At 52.9% G+C, this 13,270-nt stretch overlaps 1 protein-coding gene across 5 annotated transcripts in view; it reads left to right on the top strand.

Moving 5' to 3' along the window:
• Positions 1–4,699: 4,699 nt before the first annotated feature.
• CEP43 (centrosomal protein 43) overlaps positions 4,700–13,270 on the top strand; it is a 29,591-nt gene continuing 21,020 nt past the window's right edge. For 2 of the 5 annotated variants that reach the window (XR_009354425.1, XM_059176546.1), the window contains exons 1-5: positions 4,701–4,899; positions 5,679–5,732; positions 9,057–9,111; positions 9,960–10,048; positions 10,487–10,624. Coding sequence is in view for 4 of the 5 variants with exons in the window: in XM_059176546.1 (XP_059032529.1) it covers positions 4,798–4,899; positions 5,679–5,732; positions 9,057–9,111; positions 9,960–10,048; positions 10,487–10,624 (438 nt within the window). In the remaining variant the exon portion in view is untranslated. Of the gene's footprint in view, positions 4,900–5,678; positions 5,733–9,056; positions 9,112–9,959; positions 10,049–10,486; positions 10,625–13,270 lie in introns of all 5 variants that reach the window. The other 3 variants (XM_059176544.1, XM_059176543.1, XM_059176545.1) reach the window with 3 other exon arrangements.

Raw genomic sequence — 13,270 nt, 5'->3', positions numbered from 1 at the left:
ATACGCGGTGCCGGTGCCGACAGAGTCCACGGACTGCGTGCGCAGGGCTTACATCACGGCTCACTGTAGACAGTAAATGACAACGTTTTAATGAAGACCCTCTGTGTCCGCCTACTGTCCGGGTATAACTGGTTCACCAGAGACATGTGCCTGCAGTCTCCAGTGGACTTCTAGAGACTTCTATTCTCTTTTAAAAGATTTATTTATTTGTTTTTATTTGTGTGTGTGGTTGTGAGAGAGAGAGCGTGCAAGCAGGGGGAGCAGGGGAGGGAGAATCAGGCTCCCTGAGGAGGGCTCGCCCAGCAGGCAGCCTGACGGGGCTGGATCCCAGCATCCCTAGATCATGACCTGAGCCCAAGGCAGATGCTTGACTGACGGAACCACCCAGGCCCCCTATTTATATTCTTTTCCTGGAAACAATTTAGAATAATTTAAGTTTATCACTTCTTTTATTACATGACAGGTGGCAGCATGTTCAAAGGGTTTTGAGCTCCTCCATGCAGAAGGGAATTAGGGAGATTTTCTCCTTGATAACCGATGAAATAATGGAATTTACACAGTAAATTTTGGCAAAATTTGTTTGGAATTCCTGACCACTAGCCTTCCCCTCTGAGCCGAGTACAGGCCTGTCTTTCTCCTCCCTGGGCTAACCCTCGCCTCCAGTGTCCTGTCTCTGATGCCTGGGCCTGCCCTTGACCGAAGGAACCGGAGCTAGTCTTCGTACACCTTCTACAGCCTGCGCTCAACGTCAGGTGCTGACGAGTGAGTCTCAGCCTGCCGTGCGGACATCTAGACCTAGTCTTCATCGCACACTCACACTCTTCCTTCCCCAGACAACCCACCATCACCTGCCTAGAGCCCCCTCCCCCGCGTCTGCCGCTGATGGGAGCTTGGTTCCCTTCCTCAGTGTCCCCCCCACCCCAGCAGCTCTTGTCTCTCCCCCGCCTAAAGCCCACCTTGGTCATTTCCTCCCATTTCCTCTCATGTGTCCTGACTTTGATTTGACAGCTCGGATGCTCGGATCCCACATTTGCCAGCCTGGGCCCTACTTCCCGGCCCCTTCTCTTACTCGTGTTCACCTTCATGTTTGGAATGAGCTTGATTTCTGATTTAGTGGTTCTCCTCAAGGCCAATCTCAGAAGCCAACTTGACATTCTTTTCTTGACATCAGGAAATTGATGCGATTTCCAACAAACTGTCTTATTTTATATTCCGAAACTCTGTGTGGTAGGTGACCACTTCACAGCTCAGGGTTGAAGCTTAGTGAGGTCTAGAGGCTTGGAGAACGAACCACCTAGAAATCCTCGGCGTTGGGAAGCCTCATGAATGCAAAGGTGCGCTGGGAAATGCTTAACATGTCGGTCCCTTAAAAAAAAAAAACAAAAAAGCCCCAACTTGTAGGGTTTGCTCATCTCCACAGTTTCCTATCGTGTGGGATTTCTAGCTGCACATGCGGTGTCCTGGGAGTTTCTGGCTGGCACGAGGAGTTTCTACGCCACGCCCTAGGCTGAGCGTTGGCTGACTTGAACCTGTCATCTTCTTCCCTCAGCACCCTGATATCATTAAAAACAAAAACAAAAAAACAAAACAAAACAAAAAAAAACCTGACTCCAGAATCTTTAAAATGACTGTTGCGCCCATCTGTCTGGTGCTAGAGAGCTGGCCCAAGCCAGTGTCCCCCTTCCACGTGCTCTCCCCCCGCTTGGTCCTACCAGCACAGCTGCTGTGCCCTGCGATTGCGGACAGCCCCCATACAGTGGCCGTGGCCCCTTGCTGCCACATGGTGGGTAGACAATCCAGTTCCAGAGCCGCATCCCTGGGGAATGAGGCTGGACTAACCGTCTTGGTTCGAGGGCCCAGAAGCAGACCATGAGACAAGGATCTGAATGTGAACAGTGTATTTGAGGGGGAAGCCTGGGAAACTGGGGATGGGGAGCGGGCAACGGGACAGGGCATTGGAAACAGATAAAGGCTGTGCTGCCCAGAACTGGAGCTCAGACCTGAACCACGGAGGCTGGTGTGGAAACTTGTCCCACTGGGAACAAGCTGGGGGGTCCTCACGCACTCATGGCCCGAGGTGCTCTCCGGAGAGTGTTTCCCTGGGCCTTGAGGCCTTTTCCGAGCACAGCCATAGCAGGCTCCTGTAGCTAGAAGAGCCAGCAGGCAAATCATCTCTGCTGTTGGCAGGCGGAGGTGGGCCGTGAGGGCAGGAAATGTTTGGAACCATTTCAAAGGCCTATGGGCTTTGCCTCACAGACCTGCTATGCCCCTAATGTTGGGAATGTTGGGATTGTTTTTCAGTCAATCAGGGAAGAAAATTTGAGAGATGTTAATTAAGCAAAGAATGTACATTCTTGACAGCATAAAAATCAGAATCTAACTGACAGCATTAGGGACAGTGGGAAGGGCATGGTGCTGGGAGAGGAGAGATACTAATGTATCCAATGTGCTAATTTCCTCCCTCCCACAGCAGGCCCCCCTAAAGGCCATGCCTGGAATGGATGGATGATGATGTAGATGGACAATTTCAAGCCCCCAAATCCTCACCAGTAAAATTAAAAGTAAGGTAATTTTAAGAATTGGATACATTTTCATTCTTTGGAAGGCACCATTCGTGGTTGATGAACGAAGATGTGGGAGTTCAGCCTTCAGAGTTATAATGAAAAGAAGCAGAAGAATGAAAACAAACTTAACGGTGGGCGGGTCTAGAGTGTGGGACCAGGGGAGGGATAAGCCAGGGGGAAAGATGGGGACACTGTTACTTTCTTTTAATTTTTCCCCTTTTCTCTGGATTTCTTTGATTGATTCCTCAAAAAATTTTATAAATATTTAATGATAAATAATCTATTAGGACAATCAATTTTTTAAAAAATGTTGTTTTACTTCCAGGTGGTTAACGTTCGGTGTTGTATTAGTTTCAGGTGTATGATGTAGTGACTCAGCCTTTCACCGGGTGCTTATCATAAATGCATTTCCTTTGGATTTCTAACCATCAGTGTGCACTACCTCTACAGCCGACAGAACAATTGCAAACCAACCCTCGTGTCGTTACGAAAAACTCGTATTTGGAATGTCCTTCAACAGAATACTATGCAGGAGTTAAAGAAGGAGACAGAATCTTCGTGTACAGACATCAAAAGGTGGTCAGGATTCCTTGAGTGAAATTAGTAAATCAAAAAGTAAGCGTGGGATGCAAGTTACGGAAGGGGAGAAGTATGTGTGTGCAGAGTGTATTTCTATATAAGACTGTCTGGAAAGACATGTACCGATTTTAGCAGATGCTGCTAGAAGGGACAAGAGCTGGCCAGGCAGAAAACCTCCACTTTCTCCTCTTACACAAGAATCTGCAGACCTCCCGCCTCCCCACCCGTATTACAGGCAACTGGGCTGTGAGTAAGATTCCTAGGACCTACTGCAGGCGCAGGGCGGTGCCCAGGGGAGGGTTCCAGAATCTCCACTTTTTCTTACTTAGCTTCCTCATAGTTCTGGATTCCCTCATTTTCCCAGCATGTTCTTGCAGAACTACTGAAACAGGCAGAGTGTAAGACACTCTACAGCAGCATGTTGGACACCCGTCCTCCAGTGCAAACGTGCACGCCCTCTCCGTGTGCACGTGCACAAAGTCACACACACCCATGTATTGTTAGCCTCGACAGTAGAAGTCAGTTTTTTGTTTTGTTTTTCCCCAGCAACACTGGGTTTATTTGGGAATAAGAGAAAACTGCAGTTTAGGACATGCAGGCTATGCCCAAACCATGGGCAAGTCCCCCAAACAAAGGAGATGAAGTTATTCTAGGGAGGAAGAAATTGGAAGGGGTCGTTTTCAACCACAGCCCTTTGCAGAAAAGCAGTTCGGGGCGGGCATGACTTCTGATTGGCTGACCTGCAGCTGCGGCGCACTTTCTGCGGGAGTTTTCTCGCTGGGGCCTGCAGGGGATGATGGTCCCGTGGACCCCTCTTCTCCCGATCGGTAACTGACCGCTGTTCCCATAATGCACACTGAGTACCCGCTTTCGGCCGCGCGATGCAGGCTCCGGGGCGCTCTCTCCCGGTGAGCCCTTGCACGCGCGCGCACACACACACACACTCGCCCGCACGCACGGGCTCCATCGGTGAGCGTGCACACACGCACGTCTGCACATGCCCGCTCGTGATGGGCGCACTCCCGCACGCCTGTGTGCAGGCTGTAGCATGGGGAGCGCGCGCGCACACACACGCGCGTGCACGTGCACACATCGAGAGCGCGGCGGAAATGGGGGACAGCAGGCCGCTGCAGCGCGTCCGCAAGGGCAGCCGGCAGGTGCCTCGGACACACAGCCTCCGCCGCCCGGTCCCGCCCGCCGGGGCTAGCTGAGCCGGTCTGGGCGTCCCTTTCGCCCCGTGGGAACGCGTCTGACGTTCACAGCACACAATTCATTTTGCGGGCGATGTGACACGATTTTAACGACGAGGCACCGCAGGGCTGCGCAGCCCACCCCACCGCCGTCGCTCACACTCCCGCCTCGCAGAGGCCAGCCGCGGACACCGCGTTCAGCCGCAGCCGCAGCCGCAGCCCACGCCCCCACGGGCCCCGCCCCGCCCCCGCCCCCACGGGCCCCGCCCCGCCCCCGGGCCCGCCCCCACAACATCAGCGGCCCCGCCTCTCGGCGCTTCCCCTCGGCCCCGCCCCCGACGTGAGGGCGGGCTGCGCGCCGGCGTGGGGGGGCGTGGTCTCGGCCGCGTCGCCGCGCCGCGTGCGGAACCTGCGGCGGCCGTTGGCCGTTGGCGCGGCTTGGGCGGTTGTCTTGGAGAAGCAAGATGGCGGCGACGGCGGCCGCGGTGGTGCCGGAGGAGGACACGGAGCTGCGGGACCTGCTGGTGCAGACGCTGGAGAACAGCGGGGTTCTGAACCGCATCAAGGTGGGCCGGGCCGGGCCGCGGGGATGCCGGCTGCGCCCGCGGGCCGCAGGGCCTGCGCGGACGGCGGGCGTCACAAAGGGTCGCGTGGGGCCGCGTCGGGCCGCGGGCGGGGGGCGGCTCCCTGCGGGGCCGGGTCTCGGGGGCCGGGCCGCGCGGAGGCCGGGGGTGCGCTCCCGGGGGTGCGGGGCCCGGGCCGGCTTGTGCCGCAGCCGCCGGGCGGTGACCGGCGTGGGGTCGCGGACGCGGAGGCGGGGCCGAGCCGCGGGGCTGAGCGCTGGGAGCGGGCGGGGGAGGGCGGGGGCTCCCTGCGGGGGTCCTCTGCGGGGGGGGGGGCTCCCTGCGGGGGTCCTCTGCGGAGGGGGCTCTCTGCGGGGCGTTCCCTGCGGGGGTCCTCTGCGGGGGGGGCTCTCTGCGGGGGGGCTCCCTGCGGGGGTCCTCTGCGGGGGGGCTCCCTGCGAGGGGTTCCCTGCGGGGGTCCTCCTGGGGGGGGGCTCTCTGCGGGGGGTTCCCTGCGGGGGTTCTCTGCGGGCGGGGGGGGGTCCCTGCGGGGGGCTCTCTGCGGGGGGGGGGTCCCTGCAGGCGGGCGGGGGACACCCCGCGGCGCCTTCCCACCTCTCCGCCCCTGCCCGGTGGGCTTACCTGCCCGCGGGGCATTGCTGGCCCTAGGCCTCGGCTCTCAGAAGGTGGGACTGGGACGGCGCCTGTGGAGCTTGGGTGTACGTCTGGGTCGTGACCGTGGCCTTCAAACTACTTCTGTTCCTTCAACTTTTTTTTAAAAGGCCGAGCTCCGAGCAGCTGTGTTTTTAGCACTAGAAGAGCAAGAGAAAGTAGAGGTAGGAGAAGCGCGACCTTCAACATCCCCACTCGCTTGTGTGTAATTCCGAGTGCCTGCACGTTCTCCTGAATATGCGGGTACCGCTGTGGCCGGGGGTGGTTTTGAGCTGCGAAGGACTGACTTCCACTGCTGGGCCAGAGGGGAGACTGTTCTCCTTTCGTCTGTATCTCAGAATTTCGGGGCGTCTAAGGGAGGTCGGGGTCGCAGTAGCTCTGGGGCCAGTAGTGAACCCTAGCTGGTGTAGACGCCTGTCTGTCGGGGGTCTGACGGGCAAGGTCACAGGGGCCCCGTGGAGGAAGGCTTCGGTGGTCAGTGCGTCTGGGGCAGGATCCGCAGGATCGCAGGACCTGTCCTGTGTAGTGTGCAGGCGAATGCCACCGGGTGGGGGGAATACAGTGTGCACCTCTTCTCAACTAGCTGACCCCCAGTTGTCTTAAAGTCATGTGTTCTTTGTCACTGTCACAAGTCCAACCACTTTTTCATGTACGTGCGTTCAGTTTTTTCCTGTCCCTCAGGTCTTGCCATCCCCCTGACATCGGCAACCCCGTAACCAGGGGCTTCACCTTGTCGGAGCCGCGTCGGTCTGATCGCCCCCCGCTTTAGACATAGGCGCCTGCTCCTGCTTTACAGCATGAAGTGCTGCTGCTCTTGGCCTTTCCGTGTTTGTCCGGGCGTCCGTCTTCTCTCAGCCGCCCTCTGTTCGCGTCTTGTCTGGGCCTCCTGCTCCACGTCTGAGAGACCGCAGCTCCTCCGCCTCCAGCCACACTCCCTCTGGGAAGAACCACGAGTGTCATTTCACTGAGCAGACTAAGCCCCCTCCTGCGTGGGCCACGTCAGCGCTCAGCCGTCACCCAGCACCAGCTGAGCTGGTGGGCGCCTGCCTCGGTGAGGGTCCGAGCGGGCCATGAGCCCTCTGGGCTCAGAGCTCTCACTTAGCTGTGCGCTGACCTGCTACCTCTCCTGCCTCCTGCACTCCCCGCAGCTGGCCCGGTCCGTCCTTCGCAGGGAAGTAGGAGCATGGGGTCGCTCGCGACTCTTTGTGTCTTCCCCTGCAGCTCCATGGCTCGGCTCGGGGAGAGCCGCCCTGCGTCCGTCCGCATCCGTACCTCCTCCGGCTTGGCTGCGGGGTTCTTCGTCTGTCCAAGAATAGTCCCGTTCTCGGGGTTTTGCCTTCCAGGTACTCTCAGCAACTCGGCCGTTGATTGTGTCTTTGGCCTTGTCCTTGCTGTTGGTCCTTCTCTGGAGCATAGAGACGTGTTTGGATCCGTCTCAAGGTCAAAGCTCTTTTCCTTAACTCATGTTCTGCTTTTAATCCCACTCGCGTTTTCCCCCACAGTTGAATTCTGAAAGAATGTGTATGTCTTATTTCTTCTGTTCCAGGCACCCTTTAATACGTTAACATCTTAAATCCACTTAAATTCACCTTAGATGTCCTACACCTGAGACACTCCTTTGCTGGGGTCAAGAAGACTCTCCTTACTGAGTATATTTTCCTTCTAACCTGTGTTCTTAACTTAGTTGTTCTTTGTGGCATTTGACATTTTTAATTCCTCTCTCCTTTCCTGAAAATCTCCCTGGATTTTGGGACTTCTTTCTTTCTCTTTTCTCCTTTGAGCACTCCTTGCTCTGTTTCGTGCCGTCTTTTCTCTCTACACCGGGCTTACATCCTTGGTGTACTGCGCAGGAGCTCTCATTCTGTGTTTTCTCCCCGGATGACCTGAATTCTATCGCTGACTTCAGCCCTGAGCCCTGACCTGCCTTGTCGGCTTCAGACCCCTCTGTGACCCTGTCTGCCAGACTGGTCTTGCTTCTGGGGACGGCGGTTTGCCCGAGCAAGAAATCCGAGAGTTGCCTGTACCTTGCACTCTGCCCCCCGGCAGCTCTGCAGCTGAGCTGTGTGAGGAGGCCCTCCGCCGCCTTCCTGTCTTGTGCTGAGCTGCTGCTTTTGTGGGTGGTTTCACCCCTCCTCCTCTCCAGTCTCCCCTTCGCTCGTGTCACTCATCATCCTCCTGAAGTCTGTTCTCTGCAGTGCTCCTAGTTTGGCTGTTGATTATACACATCTGCTTTTGTTCCTCCATTTTTCTTTAAATATTTCAGTTGACTCGGTGTCTTAAAATTCCCTAGACCAACCTACCAAGGACCTTTGTGATCTTTCCCTGCCTTGTCTTTGTTTTTGTTTTTTATTAAACAACTTTATTGAGGTACAAGTTACCTATAGTAAACACAGTACACTTAAATGTGCAGTTTGTTACATTTTAATGTTTATGCAACCTTGAAACAGTCAGGATAGTGCACTGTATCCTTGACCCTTGAAAGCTTCCTGAAATCCTTTGTGACACCCTGCCCCACCACACACCCCAGGGCCACCATGTATTTAAGAGCCACACGTGCGGGATCCTACCGCCCAGACTCTCTTCTTTTTTTGATCTGGCTGCATTCATTTGGCATAATGCATTTGAGATTTGCCCGTATTGTCCCTTGTATTCATAACTCATTCTGTCTTTCCCTGTGTAGTGTGTATTGTACGGATGTGTGACGGTTTGTCGAGTCATTCATCTGTTGATGAGCCAGTTTTCTGGTGTTATAAATGGGCTTCCGTGAACCCTCACGTACATGTCTTTGCTTAGACCTATGCTTTTCTTGTGAGAAGATGCCTGCAGATAGGTCCTATGGTAGGGGTACTAACTCCTTAGAACATCACTAGACTCCTTTCCAAAGTGATTGCACGATTTACAATCCCAGCAGCAGAATGTGAGTCGTTATACTCATAATTCATTCGGTTCGCTTAAAGAAGCTCGAGTGAGCTAGAAGTATGTTTCCTGTATTCAAGTAAACGCATAATGGCAGAGGTAAGTTGGCCTGTGCATGACCCTAAGTCACGTCACATGATGCTGACGAGATGCGAATAGCAAGTGTGTAATTTGAGTCCTGCTCACAGTAAGCTATAAATGGAAGATATCTATGATGACAGCATGTCACCGTGTATTTAGAATGATAAACACTTGTTTTGTAGGTAAACGTAGTGCCGTTTCACATATGAGTAGCTGAAGGTCTAGCTTCTAAAGTCGTTTAATAAACAATTTGTGGAATATTTAAAAATTAAAAATAAATGCACATTTTCATGTGTGGTTTCATTTTATTAGCCTTGAGATAATAAATAGCATCAAAGAATTCCTGTAGTAATCAATAGTTGTAGAGTGGGCTTAACCATAATTTTATGAGTGACCATATTTTACTATATCTCTGCCAAAAATTAAGCTTTAAACCACGTTTTGTAGTTTTTAGGGTAAATGCATGACATACTATTTCATTTTTTTAACAGAACAAAACTCCTCTAGTCAATGAGAGCCTGAGAAAGTTTTTAAATACGAAAGATGGTAAGATGTTCAGTTTATTCTTGCTTATTTTGTCTGCCTCCGAATTTTCAAGTTCTATTTAGGAGCGATGTGGAGTTTCAGATTTTTTTTTACAATTTTATTTATTTATTAGAGCGAGAGAGAGCGCACATGAAGGGGGTTGGGAAGGGCAGAGGAGAGAGAGGAGCAGGCTCCCCTCCGAGGGGGACCCGACGCAGGTAGCTCGATTCCCAGACCCTGAGATCACGACGTGGAGCCAAAGGCAGACACTTAACCAGTTGAGCCACCCAGCTGCCCTGACAAGTTTCAGATATTTTTTGAAGTCTGTGATTCTTATAGGTTCTCATTTTAAAATTGTGTTTTATTATGTAATTGTTAAGTTGTTTTGAATATCCTTGGTCATAGGAAATTGTTGGTTAAAACCAGTTTGTTTGTTTTTTTAAAAGGTTTTATTTAGTTGTTTGAGAGAGAGAGAGAGAGCACGAGAGGGGAGGTCAGAGGGAGAAGCAGACTCCCCATGGAGCTGGGAGCCCAACGTGGAACTTGATCCCAGGACTCCGGGATCATGACCTGAGCAGAAGGGAGTCGCTTAACCAACTGAGTCACCGGAGCGCCCCAAAACCAGTTTTAGTATAAGAAGCAGAGTACTCTCACGCACCTGCGGAATGTCGTTTTAGCACTAGTTAGCTTCACACGGTGCTAGTGAAAACACGAGATTGAGATTTTCATTGCTGGGGTTCTTTGAAGATAAATTTATCGTTTAAGCTTAGAAACCTCCTCTTCAGTTGCTAAGTTACCCTTACCTGGTGGCCTTAGCGAAGGGGCTTGGGGCGCGCGCAGGTGTGCTCACCGCCTCTCCCGTCCTGCAGGCCGGCTGGCGGCTAGTCTGGTTGCGGAGTTTCTCCAGTTTTTCAATCTTGACTTCACCTTGGCCGTTTTTCAACCCGAAACCAGCACAGTAAGAGTCATGTTTTTTTGCATCTATCTTTGAAAGCGTCCTCGATACAAGTGCGTTCATTGTAAACTGAAATTTAACAAAATTTGATGTGTTAGAGGGTCTTGCATATAGATTATTTCCTGTAGTTAGTGTTTCGTTTGTCTTAAAAGCCATCTGAGCTGTAGATGGCTGCTACCCACGCCGCTTCTTAGAACTCGGAGAGGAGGGTTTTGTGGAAATAATTGTTCCGGTGTCCGCATCCGTTCATGAAAGCTTCGGATGCAGAGACTAGTTTAAAAGAAATCTATAACTTTTTAAATGGGCGTTTTATTCATTAGGAAGACGATCTCTCTGAGTTTAGAGATATCTTTAATTTCAAAAATATTTTTCTTTAATCTCTGAAAGTCATTTGCATACTTCTGTGCACTCAGATCTCACTCGTTGTATCTTTTTCCCTAGTTTCAGTGTCTTGAAGGCCGAGAGAACTTAGCTCGAGATCTAGGTATTATCGAGGCAGAAGGTACTGTGGGCGGACCGTTGTTACTGGAGGTGATCAGACGTTGTCAGCAGAAGGAGAGAGGGCCACCCAATGGGGAGGTGAGTATCATTCCAGCCTCTGTCATCTTTGTCTGTTTTAATTATTGGCTACTCAGGGTCGCCATGTAGAGTTCTGCGTGCGTAGTGAATCGGAGTTTAAATGCAAAGAAGCTGTTTCTTCAAAACACAACAAAGCACACTTAGGTCGTGTGAGCGCATGTGCTGTTGAAAGTCGAGTCATGTCGGCTGAGCCTGGTGCCGTGCTTGTTTGCAGTTGGACACTCGGGAGCACTGGGGTCAGGGGTGGAGGGGCCGAGGCTGGCTTTGGCCATGCGGGCCCCTCGCGGCTCCGCCGGGTAGGATGGGGAGAGAGGCTGCCTCGTGGGCAGCGTGAGGCCGCACCGGGCAGGGCGCGTCGGGTGCCCGGACACTCGCCGGTTATAGTGAGGCCGCACCGGGCAGGGCGCCTTGGGTGCTTGGACACTCGCTGGTTATTGTCTTGTTACCGTTTTAAATGTAACAGAGCTGAATCAGAGGCCAGTTAATCAATTTTTGAACTTAAGGGCTTTTTAAAAACAGACTTAGAGCTATTGAGGCTGTTGATTGTGCTTAGTCTCTAAACATTTCCGAACTTCTGTGTTCTTGATTAGCTACTGCCTCTCTTGCTAATGAGATGAAGTCTGATATCTGGTTACAAATGTTAGTTTTAGGTAGAGATCCTGTTTCTCTGGCACCCGGTTAGACCTGTGCTTTTAGTGACTGGTTTGTAAGTAAGAATGTGGGGCTGCGCACTCCCTGGGCTCCGTGTGGGGTCTCAGAGTGTGTTTTCTGTTAGAATCTTTTTTAACATCAGGGGAGCCTGACTGAGCACCCATTGCATAGAGGGCATAAGAAATAGGTGCTTTGAATTGAAAGATAAAATAGTTTGATGGGTGAGAAGAATTGAGCGTTAGTAAAGATGAACTGTGTTCCCATGAGGAAATGCACGCGGAAGTGGTGGCTTATGATAGTGGAGGGAGTGTATAGTGAATGGTTCGTACCACACATTTTAGGAGTCAAATCAGTTTTAGTTAAAGGGGAGCAGTGGTTTTTCAAGTGGAAATTTTGTTAAACTCAGTGAGAGTAGTGGAGAGGACTGAGGAGGTGTCCTAAGGAGGCTGTGGAGAGCTGGGCCAGGAGCAGGGGCTGTGGCTGGCTGGGTGCTGGGCCGGGTGCTGGAGTGAGGGGCAGGGACGGGGCTCTGGGGTGGGGGGCGCTGCAGCAGAAGGGTGCATGGCAGGGGTGGGGGCGCTGCAGCAGAGGGGTGCATGGCAGGGGTGGGGGCGCTGCAGCAGAAGGGTGCATGGCAGGGGTGGGGGCGCTGCAGCGGCTTTTGGGTTCAGCTGTGTGGTGCTGGTGGCCCCCGTGCCCTGGTGTGTCCTCCCTTAGCTCAGAAGCAGGAGCGTGGGCTGAGCTAGGATGCTTGGGGTCACGTCCCAGCTCTGCCATGTCCTGTGTGTGACTCTCTGAAGTCACTTGACCTCCACGGGCTTTAGGTTGCTCACTCATGGCGTGGGGATGATGGGAAGAACGGCCTCGCGGGTGGTGGTGAGAGCTGCGGGGAGTCAGGGTCGGGAAGGCTCGGCAGCAGCTTCCTGTGTAGGGACCTGCGAGCGTTGGCCTTTGTCGTCATTGTTGGTCATTTTGTCCTCATTACTGTTTGGTGACTCCTATGTCCAGCTCCGTCCTTCCCCAGCGTGAAGCTGGTCTCCAGCTCTTCCCCACACAGACCCCCTGGACACTCCCTAGCACATGTGCATCGTGTGTGATGAAACAGGCTTCATTCACTCGAGCGAAGCCGGAGTCGCAGAAGGTGAAGCATCTCGTCCTCCCGCTTCCAGTTCCTGCTCCCGGTTTCTCTGCTTGTGTCGGTTGTGCTTCTGTGACTCCTGCTTACAGTCCACGGAGCTGCCTCTGCTCGAGCCCGTGGCCCAGTCCTGTCAGGGAGGAGTCTCTGTCCCCTGCGGCAGCAGCGCGCCGTGGAAGAAAGCAGACTTGGTCGCTGCAGAGCTCCATCTGCTGCTAGACAGGGCGTCTGCCTCAGACTGAGGCCCCGTCAGAGATTTCTTGTCTGGTTGGGTTGGTTTGAAAATGAAAAGTCAGGAAATGTGTTCTTTGTATGTCTTTCTGGCTGGTGGATCTGAAGCCGGCCCTGTCAGTTGGCCCTGATGCCAAGCTGGGTGTCTGTCAAACGGACACACGAGAAGACTTTTGTAACATCAAGAGGTCGTTTTACTTCATGAAAGTTTGAAACCGTTATGAAATACCCGCTCCTTGCTACTTTCCCCCTCTTGATACGGGGGTGTTCGTTTTAACTGGTCGTGTGTCTCTGTACAGACATAAATGGATGGTCAGATTCATATTTAAAATTGGGAGCTCGCAGGTGTCCGTTTTGGCTTTCCCGTCTTCACTAGCGTTCTAACTTGGAGGGGGGAAAGCCTCTTCTTAGGTTGTATTAACCTCTGACTTCTGATGCTGGGGAAGAAAACTAGCTTTTTCAGCCCGTTGAACTCAGTGATGCTTTCATGGAAAGGCGTTTGCAGACCACCTTAAGACTCAGGTTGCTGTGCCCCACGTCCTTTGCCGTGACTTTGAGTGGGTCTTGCAGGGCGTTGGCTGTCCCCCGGCATGGCGGGTCCCAGCACTAGGTTGTGAGCCCCCTTGCTC

This window comes from Mustela lutreola, chromosome 6 (assembly GCF_030435805.1).
Source record: "Mustela lutreola isolate mMusLut2 chromosome 6, mMusLut2.pri, whole genome shotgun sequence".
Lineage (NCBI taxonomy): Eukaryota > Metazoa > Chordata > Mammalia > Carnivora > Mustelidae > Mustela > Mustela lutreola.
Note: the sequence above shows the minus strand (reverse complement) of the source record. Positions and strands in the feature narration are given on the sequence as shown.